General features: G+C 40.5%; 1 protein-coding gene across 9 annotated transcripts in view; it reads right to left on the bottom strand.

The window, feature by feature from the left end:
- Positions 1–698: 698 nt before the first annotated feature.
- Positions 699–10,643, bottom strand: part of LOC144036399 (myelin transcription factor 1-like) — a 102,160-nt gene continuing 92,215 nt past the window's right edge. For 5 of the 9 annotated variants that reach the window (XM_077547009.1, XM_077547023.1, XM_077547068.1 and 2 more), the window contains 8 exons: positions 9,820–9,888; positions 9,296–9,358; positions 8,902–8,982; positions 8,205–8,426; positions 7,907–7,998; positions 7,728–7,831; positions 5,425–5,568; positions 699–5,280 (listed from right to left, as the gene is read on the bottom strand). In XM_077547009.1, the coding sequence (XP_077403135.1) occupies positions 5,137–5,280; positions 5,425–5,568; positions 7,728–7,831; positions 7,907–7,998; positions 8,205–8,426; positions 8,902–8,982; positions 9,296–9,358; positions 9,820–9,888 (919 nt within the window). In that variant the 3' untranslated portion in view covers positions 699–5,136. The remainder of the gene's footprint in view (positions 5,281–5,424; positions 5,569–7,727; positions 7,832–7,906; positions 7,999–8,204; positions 8,427–8,901; positions 8,983–9,295; positions 9,359–9,819; positions 9,889–10,643) is intronic. The other 4 variants (XM_077547016.1, XM_077547038.1, XM_077547031.1 and 1 more) reach the window with 4 other exon arrangements.

Genomic DNA, 10,643 nt, shown 5'->3' with positions numbered 1-10,643 from the left:
ATTTCTCATTGGAAAAACAAATTGAAATCTTTTAATAATAATAACGTTACTTAAAACCAATAATGCAGCAAGACTGGAGTCATTTACTGGAAGACTGTACTTGTGATTTTTCCCCCCATTGTCCTTTATTTGAAATGGAAATGCCCTATGTTGTTGTTTGTTTGATTGTACTCTTTATGTGAATTTAGAAAATTATTGAAATTTATAGTTGTATACTGTATTGCAACTGTATGTCTTTAATGTAAATTATTTATTCTACGCATTCAGGAAAGTTTACTTGCTCCTCCAGCAGAGGTCAGTACACACCAAAGCAATCAGAGGCCCTCATTTTGTTGAGTAAAACATGCAGTAATAATGATCTTAGTTATAATTTGTCATTTAATTGTGATCTTATACAAATGCTAATCTTAAAACAAGTTTGTGTCGACCAGTTCAGGGTGTACTGCCTGCCTTTCACCCGAGGTCAGCTGGGATCGGGGCACCAGCACCTGTGTGAGGATATACGGTCAGAGAATGAACGAACCTTTCCGTTAAAAGCTCCCCGACGGACCAATTTTTGGCCACATTGAAAAGGACCTTTCAAATCATGTAGATCGATTGCAGAGTAAAGTGTAGGCAAATAGTACACACTTAAATACTAAGTTTTCATGAAAAAGAACAGTCATGCAAAAAAACAACAACCTGATAGCACAGAGTGGTCTTTGTCTATGTTTCTTTATTTGTGTGTTTCATAGAGAACATTTAAAATGATTCATACGCCCACAATAACTGACATCACTTCTCTGGGTTAGAACACTGACACAGGAACATGTACACAAGTACACAAACACACAGTCACAAATTCAGCCAAACTACAGTGTCTTACTTTAAAAAAAAAAAAAAAAAAGACCAAAAAAAGCAATCATATTTTAAAACCATAAAGAAAGAAAAAAAAGACCCCGAGGACACACAGCCAAGACCTGTCCCACTTTATAAAATGGTGCAGTAGCAAAGTAACAACCACATCTACAAAAGTAACAAAAAATACCTTACAATCTATCATTGTGGAAGTGCTTGTAAATTTGGAAGTTTTGCACTTATTTAAAAGGATATCATTATCAATGCCTAGAAAATCACCAGTAAAAATAGCTCATCTCTGTAAAAATGTGCTAGCAGGACACGCCTTGGCTGCAGATGTATTTTCTTTTGTCAGAAACGATTTTTTAACCAATTGTCTTCATTACAACAACTATAACACTGTTTCCTCTTAATAGAAATATGTACAGACGTCCACTTGTTTCAAAATAATGCCCTGCACACTGATGCAGTATCTAGGGGTGTTGTTGTTGTTTTTAATTCCTTCACAGCGACTGTCCATGCAGTTTGGTACCTGAATCAACAGATGAGATCACAGTTTCTTTAGCCTGAACAAAAAGTTAGCCTGTGTTACTGTTTGTTATAACACCCCCTAAAGTAAAGAGATCCAGTCCAGACTGTGTAGCAGTGTAAACCATACCATTATTTTTCAATGAGTGGCATGAGAAAGGCACACATGATAAGACCACACTTTTTTTTCCTTTTTTTTTTTACACTACAGTGGGAGGGTATTGGTGCTGGGCGGGGGTGGGGGTGGGGTGGCTATTTTGGTTTTAGTCAGCTCGATGAAATATGCCACTCAAACTTTGTCGTTTTGATGAGAACCTGAACTCAAACCAGAATGCAAATCCCACTACTTATTTCACTTTTGAATTTGCTGTTGGATTTTGGTCCAGGCTGGTTTCCCTGAAAGTGACACTGCATCCCAAAAGGAACAAAAAGGGGGGGGAATAGAGGGCACTTGCCACTTTGTTTGTTTTTAAAGTAATAATGCAACTCCTGACTATCACTGGGCAATTTAATTTAAATAAACAAACATACAATATGTGGGAACAGAATCAGCACCTTTAGGCTTCTGCGGCTGACATTTTTTGACAATGTTAACGCTTTTACGGCCTCTGCAATAATAATTTACATATCTCGCCTGACAATTTTATCAAGCCGTTTAAAAGGGGTCATGCCATATCAAATACGTTGGGAAAATATTCACAGTCTTGAATAGTACTCTCGTGCATTTGAAGAAGAAAAAAAGAGCGAGAGAGGAAGAGGGAGAATGCAATACTTTGTTAACCAAATGCATCCAAACCATCTTTCCCGAGGAAAGGTTACACAATGCATGAAGAGCGAAGGGGCGGGGGAGGTTGGGTCAGAAAAAGCTTTGACATTCTTTTGAGTGATGGACTCATATTTATGCAACAAACACTTCCAAAAAGAGAAAGATTGTGCAGCCTGGCAAATCAATTTCCCACTCCCACACACACTGTGCCTTCTTGCTTCGCACCCCAGGCCTCAGCTGACTGCTGACCTGTGGTGTCACTCTGCTGAGAGACAAACTCAGCTAGAAGCCAATCTCTTTTTTTTTGTGTTTATTTCTGACAGCCACAGAATCAAGGAGGCGGCTTTTTTTTCTTTTCTTTTTTTTGGACAAACAGGATTCAAATGCTGGCATTTTCAACAGTTCTTCAGAAAGTGCACATAGGAGTTTCATTCTACATTGGCTAGAAGCACACCGACAACATGCCTTTGACATCAGTTACACACAGGGATCATACCGTACACCACAGTAAGCTGCGACAGACCATTCAGAAGGCAGGTTTCACACCAAAAGTCTCCTACTTTGCTCATTTCGACATTAAAGGACCAGCTGGTGGTGACCAGTAACAATACAATAACTGCACAACATAGCCAAACACTATGTGCAGAACATTATTTGGAGCCATCATCATCATCTTTTTTTAAAATTTTTCTTTTTTAACCCCCCTTCGTTTTCCATTTTTTCCCCCCTTGAACTCTACAGGAACTTACATGACACTTATAAATTAAGAGCCAAACATCTAGTATCAATAGATTCAGTACGACATACAGGCAGTAGATGTCATTCTTTGAACATCTCTGGATTAAGGACAGACGAATAAAATGAAAGCGGGCGGAATGGTAAGACTTTTCTAGAATACTGTAACGTATAACATTTCCTAATTGCCGCCAACTCGAGCGAGTGTTGTATTTAAAGCCACAGTTGAGCAGGTCTTAGTGTAACTGCCTCCTACTGATAACAGCCCTCACATCTCATCTAGACAGCGAGCGATGCTTTGATAAGGAGTAGAAGCTCAAGTCCACAATTACACTGGAAAAATATATGTATGTTTATATTCATATATATAGCATTTTTCAAATCTATTTATACAGAATGAATATATAGCGTACTTATGGCCATCTTGGCAGAGAAATAAAGGCATCTGAAACAATCACCACTCTCTTGATGCCGTGGTCTTCCCATGACCAGACATTGGAACATTGCAAAAATGCCAAGAATCTGGAAATAAAGAGAGCTTTTTCCCCTCTTTTCTGTTACTGGCACTTTGTGCATCAAAAAATTAAAGATCTACAGTAAGGCTACAAGGGTGTGTGTTTTTGTCAAACGGAGGCCATCCTACAGTTTTCTTTGTGTTTTGTATGTTTGAAAGCCAAAAGAAATAATTGCACAAAAAAATGTTCCAAGTACATCATGTAAGCATATATAGTACGTTACAGAGGTTCGGGGTGAGTTATGTTGGCTGCTACAAAATGCTTGGGGAGGTCACTTTTTTGTTTCGTTTCCTTGGTTTTTATGTCACAGAAGCAAACATGAGCTGGTTTAAACAATACAGAGAAGAGAGAGCAACACAACAGTGATTGCTTTCCGTTTTTTCAATCCGCTGCTGGCATACCTACGCAATCAAACAATACCTGTGCTGATTTTTTTGTCTTTATTTAAATATTATCAGTGGATCTTTAAGACTACTCAGACTCATCATAGTCACATCACGCACATAAATAACAAAATAAATATACAGCCATCAGTCAATTCCTTTCATATTAAATAAATAATAAATACATTTGTCTTTTTTTTCTTTCAGTAGTGTGTTTCGGAACATATCAGTACCAGAAAGAATAAAATGAAGAAAAACAAGAATAATTGAAAAAAAAAACATGCAAAAGGTGTCTTTTTTGTTATAAAACATTTGTTTTAAAAAGTACAAAAAAAATATGCCTTGCTGTTTATGTATAAAGATTTTCAAAATATTGATGTACGACATCTGCAAATCGCTTCCATATTAATCCGTTAAAGATGCATTCTTTTTGTGTTACAAAGTCAATAAATAAATTGCTTCAAATAAATAAAACCTCAATAACAAATGTCAATAAGTTACAATTTAAGTTCACAAATTTAAATAATTCATATATAACAATAATCATTGTACCACAAAACTATTCAGTGAAATGAAGTGCAATTCCTATGTTGATATAAATACTATTGATATGACGACTAACGTAAGATGAAATGTGTGCACACCCTGACTACACGCGCGCGTATGCTGTTTGAAACCAAAATGGTTTTATCTGCTGCTATTTCAACCTGGGAATCAATCGGAACGTCTCATGATGAAAGAACGCAACCATGGCTGGTCCTGGATCAGCTGGCCACTCGACTGCGTTCACAAAATGGGATCAACATGGGCGGTCGTAACGAAAAAGCAAACACACGATGAGTTTAGTGCATGCTCTATATTGCTGGGCTGTGCGTGCGCGCTTGCTGGGTTGTTAAGAGCTGGTGAACACACACATACTTGCCTCAGTGAATGCTACAGAACTAACGTTGGACTCCTGTTCCTTTCCCAGCTCGCCGTCTTCCATTTTTTCAAGCAAAACCAAAACCAAAAAATAATCATCTGGGCAACAGTGGACTTGTCCTCAACCACATCTCGGGACTCGCAAGAGATATATGAGTAAGCATACAGCATACTGAATTGCCTCAGATGCAGTAGCTTATCGTAGCCTTTTAGCCTTCCTTTCCATCCTGAAGGATTGCTTTCCTCTTCACGTCCTCACTTGATCCCAGCAGCAGCATGGTGGGGATTTTGGTCCGCGTCCTTTTCTGCTCACAGATTGCTCCCTGGGTTGTGTTTATTTAAATAACCTGAATTCCCTTTTTGTTGTTTTTGATTTATATTATTTGATGTATTTCCCTGTGACTCGGTCACGCTCATTCGGACGGCTCGTCTCTTCCGCGCGTGTTGCGTCTCAGACTTTGATGCCCTTCACAGCTTTGTTGATGCTCTCCAGTAGAGCCTTGTTCTCCGGGCTCTGGAAGCGGTCCTTGTTGGTGTACATGTCGGTCAGGGTGCTCACGTAGCTGTCGAAGTTCTGCTCCGTGATGGGCTCCTGCTGTGGTGCAAACGACAACCAATCGCAACTGAGACCGAGAACCAGAACTAATAGCTGGATTGGCACCAAAACTACCTTCGCCAATCAATACGATCCAGGTGTGTGCTTGTCTGCATCCATGTGTGTATGTGGGCAAGAACTCACCATGTGCGGCACGCGTATGTTAGCCAGGCTGCGGATCAGGGCCCGGCTCAGCCCGGACAGCTCCATGAAAAGAGCCTCGTTCTGCTCTTCGATCATCCTGTTCTCGTGCTCAATGTTCTTCAAATTCTTTTCCATAGAAGTGATCTGCAACACAAATAATGGGCCGCGTTATGATCATTTGGCACCGTCATATCAGTTGCGGCTCAGTGTCTGCTCATGGACAATCGATGACCATTACGTGATGACCTGGTGCTGGATTTCTTCTTGATGCATTCCACAAACATAACATAATATTCAGGGTGAATCAAAAAACTTGAATTGACCTTCTCATAATGAAAGGCACATTAAGTCAATGATATTCTAAATATTTTATACTAAAGTCCAATCCACCCGGCTGACGTACACAGCAGTGTTAAATTTCCAGTGTTCGGTTAACACTGCTAGGATAAAAAGTTACACTGTCAGAGGAAATTTCCTTGAAGGGATACTTGACTGATTGAGCCATTTTCAGCAGTAAAAACTTCATATTTTGTCTATAATTAATGTCATAACGTCATTATTTTTCATGTAGAATTAATACATTTAAAATGTTATTTTTTTCACTTGCTGTCAACTGAAGATGACATCACCTGTGCTGAGGAAGTAGGTAATGACCAATCATGGCTAAGTTTGCGGACTAAACCCAGAAAACTGGTGAGCCATGATTGGTTTGCGCACCGGTGATGTCATCTTCAGTTGACAGCAAGTGGAAAAAATTTTTCTTTAAAGGTATTAATTCTACATGAAAAATAATGAAGTTATCAAATTAATTCTGGACAAAATATGAACTTTGTACATCTGAAAATGGCTCAATCAGTCACGTATCCCTTTGAGTGTTGGGGTGGATGTTGGATGTAATGTGAATAGCGCTACCTTGAGTGTTAAACTGACCGCACCCAGATTTCCGGTGAAGGAGAGTGGCTCAGTGGTAGAATGGTCGTCGCTGTGAGTGGGTTTGATCCCAGCCCAGTGTGACTATGTCAAAGTATCCTTGAGCAAAATACTGAACCCCCAGTTTCTCCTGATGCCGTGTCATCAGTAGTCACAATGTAAAGTGCTTTGTGGGCCTTGTAAGGAGGAAAAATGCTATATAAATGAAGTAGCATTTGCCAGAGTCAAGTGTAGTTTGACTTGACTAACACTGACATTAGTGCAATACACTTATAAGTGTTTAAACCCCAAAGTGTAGCTTGGCACAATGACATGTTTAACACTGACACTAGCGCAGAGTACTTTGAACACCACTCAGTGTTTACCAGTGTAGATTTTTAACACCATACAGGGTTGGAGTAACACTGGTTAAGTGTGGGGAAAAAATAATACTTTGAAAAGTGTCAGATTTACACTCATTGGTGTGGACACATGTACAGTAAATACTTTTTTTATTTTTAGATTTAACACTCTCAGTGTTAATCTAACACTTTCAATACATGTTCTGTTCACTTTGCTTCCCACCCGCTTTGGAAAGATTTTAATCTATCAGTTTGCGCCACCCATTTCAAAGAAGATGTCGTATATCAAAAAACAGTGCCACTTATGACACAACGAATCATCAAGTTTTTACTGTAACAATGACATAAGTCAAGTCAATCCCTACTGTCTCTCTTTGATCAGCCATGTTGAATTGAATCCGTATCCGCCCATCGCTACTATTTACTCGCAGACTTACACATGAATATGTACATCCATGTGTTTACTCCTCTTTTATGACGTCATGTCCTCTCTTTGCTGATTGGCTCTTTTCACTGTCTTGTTTGATAAGGTTTGCCCCGCCTCAGAAATGTGCCTGATGCTGACAGTGAGTCTGGTTTCCCAATATAGCATTCTTCCCTAAAATTGCAGGAAATTAATGTCAATTCTTGTAATTTCTACTTCCTGACCATATAACGGCTACAAGATGACAGCCGTTACTGGTATCATCCACCATCGCGAGAACCGATACCTTGAAATGAGGTCAGGTATCGACCCAATACCAATACCTTAATCGGTACTCACCCATCCCTAATGTCAACAATGGTGCTTGGCATCCAGATACCAGTAGATGGGGCTAAAGCAATACAGTATTAGGCATGACTTTGGCCTGAGTGCAAAAACAGTGACTACGCGACTTTTGAAGTGAATAACGGAGGACAGGGTCTAATAAAATGCGTGATTAGACGCATTTAAAAATGCCGCACCACAAATACGCTGAACTTATAGAAGCCCATATAAATATATGTCAAATCAATTGGCTGAGGATATACTTAAACGACGGAGACACACACCTGAGTTTGCAGGTTGACTACATCTGCCTCCATTTCGTTGTTGGACTCATTGAGGTCATTAATCTCTTTGTTGAGCTGCTTGATGTCCTCATCGTTGTCTAGAACTAAACAGGCAGAATGACATCAGTTTAAAAGCACTCCTAGGTGTTTGAATAGATTTTAAAACACAAACATCTTACCGTCACTAGCTCTGAACTTGGAGCTCAGATATTCCTCTGTGGGAAATTTGGCCTTTTTCTTGGCATACAACGCCCTGGGGCACCCTGAGAGGCTGCACAAAACACACATTTAACACACATATCACATGCATGTGCACTACTTGTGGTGTACCATACATTGACGCTATAAGATGATCAGCATAATCTACATGGCCAAAAAACTTTCTGCTTTTCTTCCTAAATTCAAACAGAAATATAAAAAAAACAACCTCTTTGTTACTTGAGGTTATATCACGAGGAAGATCAACCTGTAGCTTACCTGCGGTGTGTGAGGAAGCTGCCGTTTGCGTGTCCGGAGCCGTCACATCCCGGGGTGGGACATGTCGGTCCTTCTGTCTTGAAGGCCTTCCAGTTGAAGGGTGTGCCATTCAGGAGACCCTCCTTCTGCCTGCGGGCCGCAAGTGGACACCCGTAGGCGCTACGATGCGTGGCGTACTTCCCGCTGATGTGTCCCAGGCTGTCGCAACCCGGCACCGGACATCTGCTGGGAGCAAATCAGCGGGGAAAGAAGAAGAAAGAGAGAGGGAGAGAGAGCGAGAATGATGGACAGGTGTGGAAAGAGCGTTGAAGAGTGAAGATGAGATTGAAGTTACACACTCTCCCAGGGCCCCAAAAATAATTAGTCAATGCAGTCATTTACATTCTATCATGCAAACAATAACACTACTGGAAAAAACGAGCTACTTATCATCCTGTTGACATTACTGTTTTGTGCGCAAATGCAACATGAAGCTCATGTATTTCATATGTACTGACAATCTGCTCTACATTACTTGACTTTCACGGTCACTATGTGCAGCTCAATGTCTTTCCCCGAGAGTCATGGCCTGACTGACGCAGTCACGTGGACAGGTCGCTACCTCTGCATATGATTCACATTGACTTTCCTCGCTCTCCCTTCATTGCACTTTACGTAAGTCTTGCTAAAAGCGGACATTAAGGCTTTCTTTACGAACTTTAAAAGCTCCGAGTCCTCCTGGTTGTCCTTGGTAGGAGTTTTAATTCCACTTTTCTTGGCACGCGGGCACCCAGAGAGACTGAAAACAGAAAGTATGGAATTGATAACATAAGGTTGAGAAAGGGCTGGTCAAGTGATTTCTTGTTAAAGAAAGAGAACAAAGGCAAGGAAGAATATTTTCACAGAGGTTCTTCAACCAAATCACAAACCAATTCAACTCAAGTGCCAAATATGGACGAAAGCATAGAATTATAGTAATATGTGTGTGTATGTAGTCCCTGTCTAATTCTACCATGAACTGTCACTGAGCCTCTCTGACTGACTGTGTGTGTGTGTGCGCGTGAAATTGTCTGTGCAAGTGCTTGCATGAGCCTTTCTTGCTTGTGTGTTACCTTCGATGGGAGCCGTAGTTTCCCGTGATATGACCTGAGCCGTCGCATCCTAGGGTGGGACACCTGGAAGGAAAACACCACAATGAAAAGGTGATGATGTCAGAGAGACTGCTTTTTAATGTAATTTGTTTTCAGTGTATCTTTTCAATCTACACTTTTCAGGTCTTTTACAGAGATGGCAAGTCCAGGTCCAGAAAATAAAAACCCTGCCACAGTTTGGCTTTAGCCCCAGATGCTAGCTAGCTCCCTAAAAGGTAAACAAGCACCATGGGAGCTAGCTAGCTAGCTAGCTAGCTAGCTAGCACCTGGGGCTAAAGCCAAACTGTGGCAGGGTTTTTACTTTGACCACCTCTGGTCTTATTGCATTTACATTGTCACTAATTGAAATCAAAGCAAGCATCGTCCAAGGCCAGACTGAGCAGAGGCAGGCAGCAGCAAACAACTACAGATAAGCAGAATCAAAGCTGTGTGCAGGCTCAGTAGCAGTGCTGTGAGAAAACAGTGAAGGTGTAGCGCAGACATACTTGAGTTCAGGGGTGTGTGCTGCCATGAGGGACCGGAGGCTCTTATCAGCGAGAGGACACCCAGATAGACTGAAGGGACGGTTGGGGGAGGAGAGCGAGTGAAGGACAGGCAGAAGAAGAGGAAGAAGACAGAGGAGAAGGTACGAGGGGAAAAAGACGTGAGTGAAGGGGAATCAAGATTGCAAGGCATACCAAGGTCATTTAGGAAAAAGGGGACAGGCGGCAAGAAGTAAATCACTGATGCATATCTAAGTGTCACTGGCCGTCTTTGCCTCTTGGTGGCACACTACAATATTACCTCGGGAGTATAACGTTTGAATTAGTGTTTTGAATTCAGGAGAATGGCAGATAGCGGCAGCATCTTTAACAGTTAGTCAGTGACAAAATGAATGTATTATGTATAAATAAACACCCATAATCCTTATACTACTGTTTTTGCCATCAACCATTTTTCATATAGGCTTTAGAGGCACAAATAAATTGTGCTCCGTGGATTTTGCTAACAATCAGGAAGTATTTGCAAACAATCATCCTATGACTAGAACAAAGAGAAAATGACCCCCGGAAAAAACAACAACATTAATCTGCTAGATTGTACATTAAAATTGTAATTGAAATGCATCCGTTTTACAATGAATCATAGCAGGTCTCTTGTTTCGGCCAACAGTGCTGTTGGAATGAAATGTGATGTAATGAAAACTTATTTTTAATTCACTTTGATCACTATCAATATGCTATTAATAATGCTGATTTACGAACGTGATTCCATTACAGTTTTTGCTTTTTAATGATTCTTCACATGATTCTTCTATCCATTTTAAATG

Source organism: Vanacampus margaritifer, chromosome 1 (assembly GCF_051991255.1).
Source record: "Vanacampus margaritifer isolate UIUO_Vmar chromosome 1, RoL_Vmar_1.0, whole genome shotgun sequence".
NCBI classification, from domain to species: domain Eukaryota; kingdom Metazoa; phylum Chordata; class Actinopteri; order Syngnathiformes; family Syngnathidae; genus Vanacampus; species Vanacampus margaritifer.
Note: the sequence above shows the minus strand (reverse complement) of the source record. Positions and strands in the feature narration are given on the sequence as shown.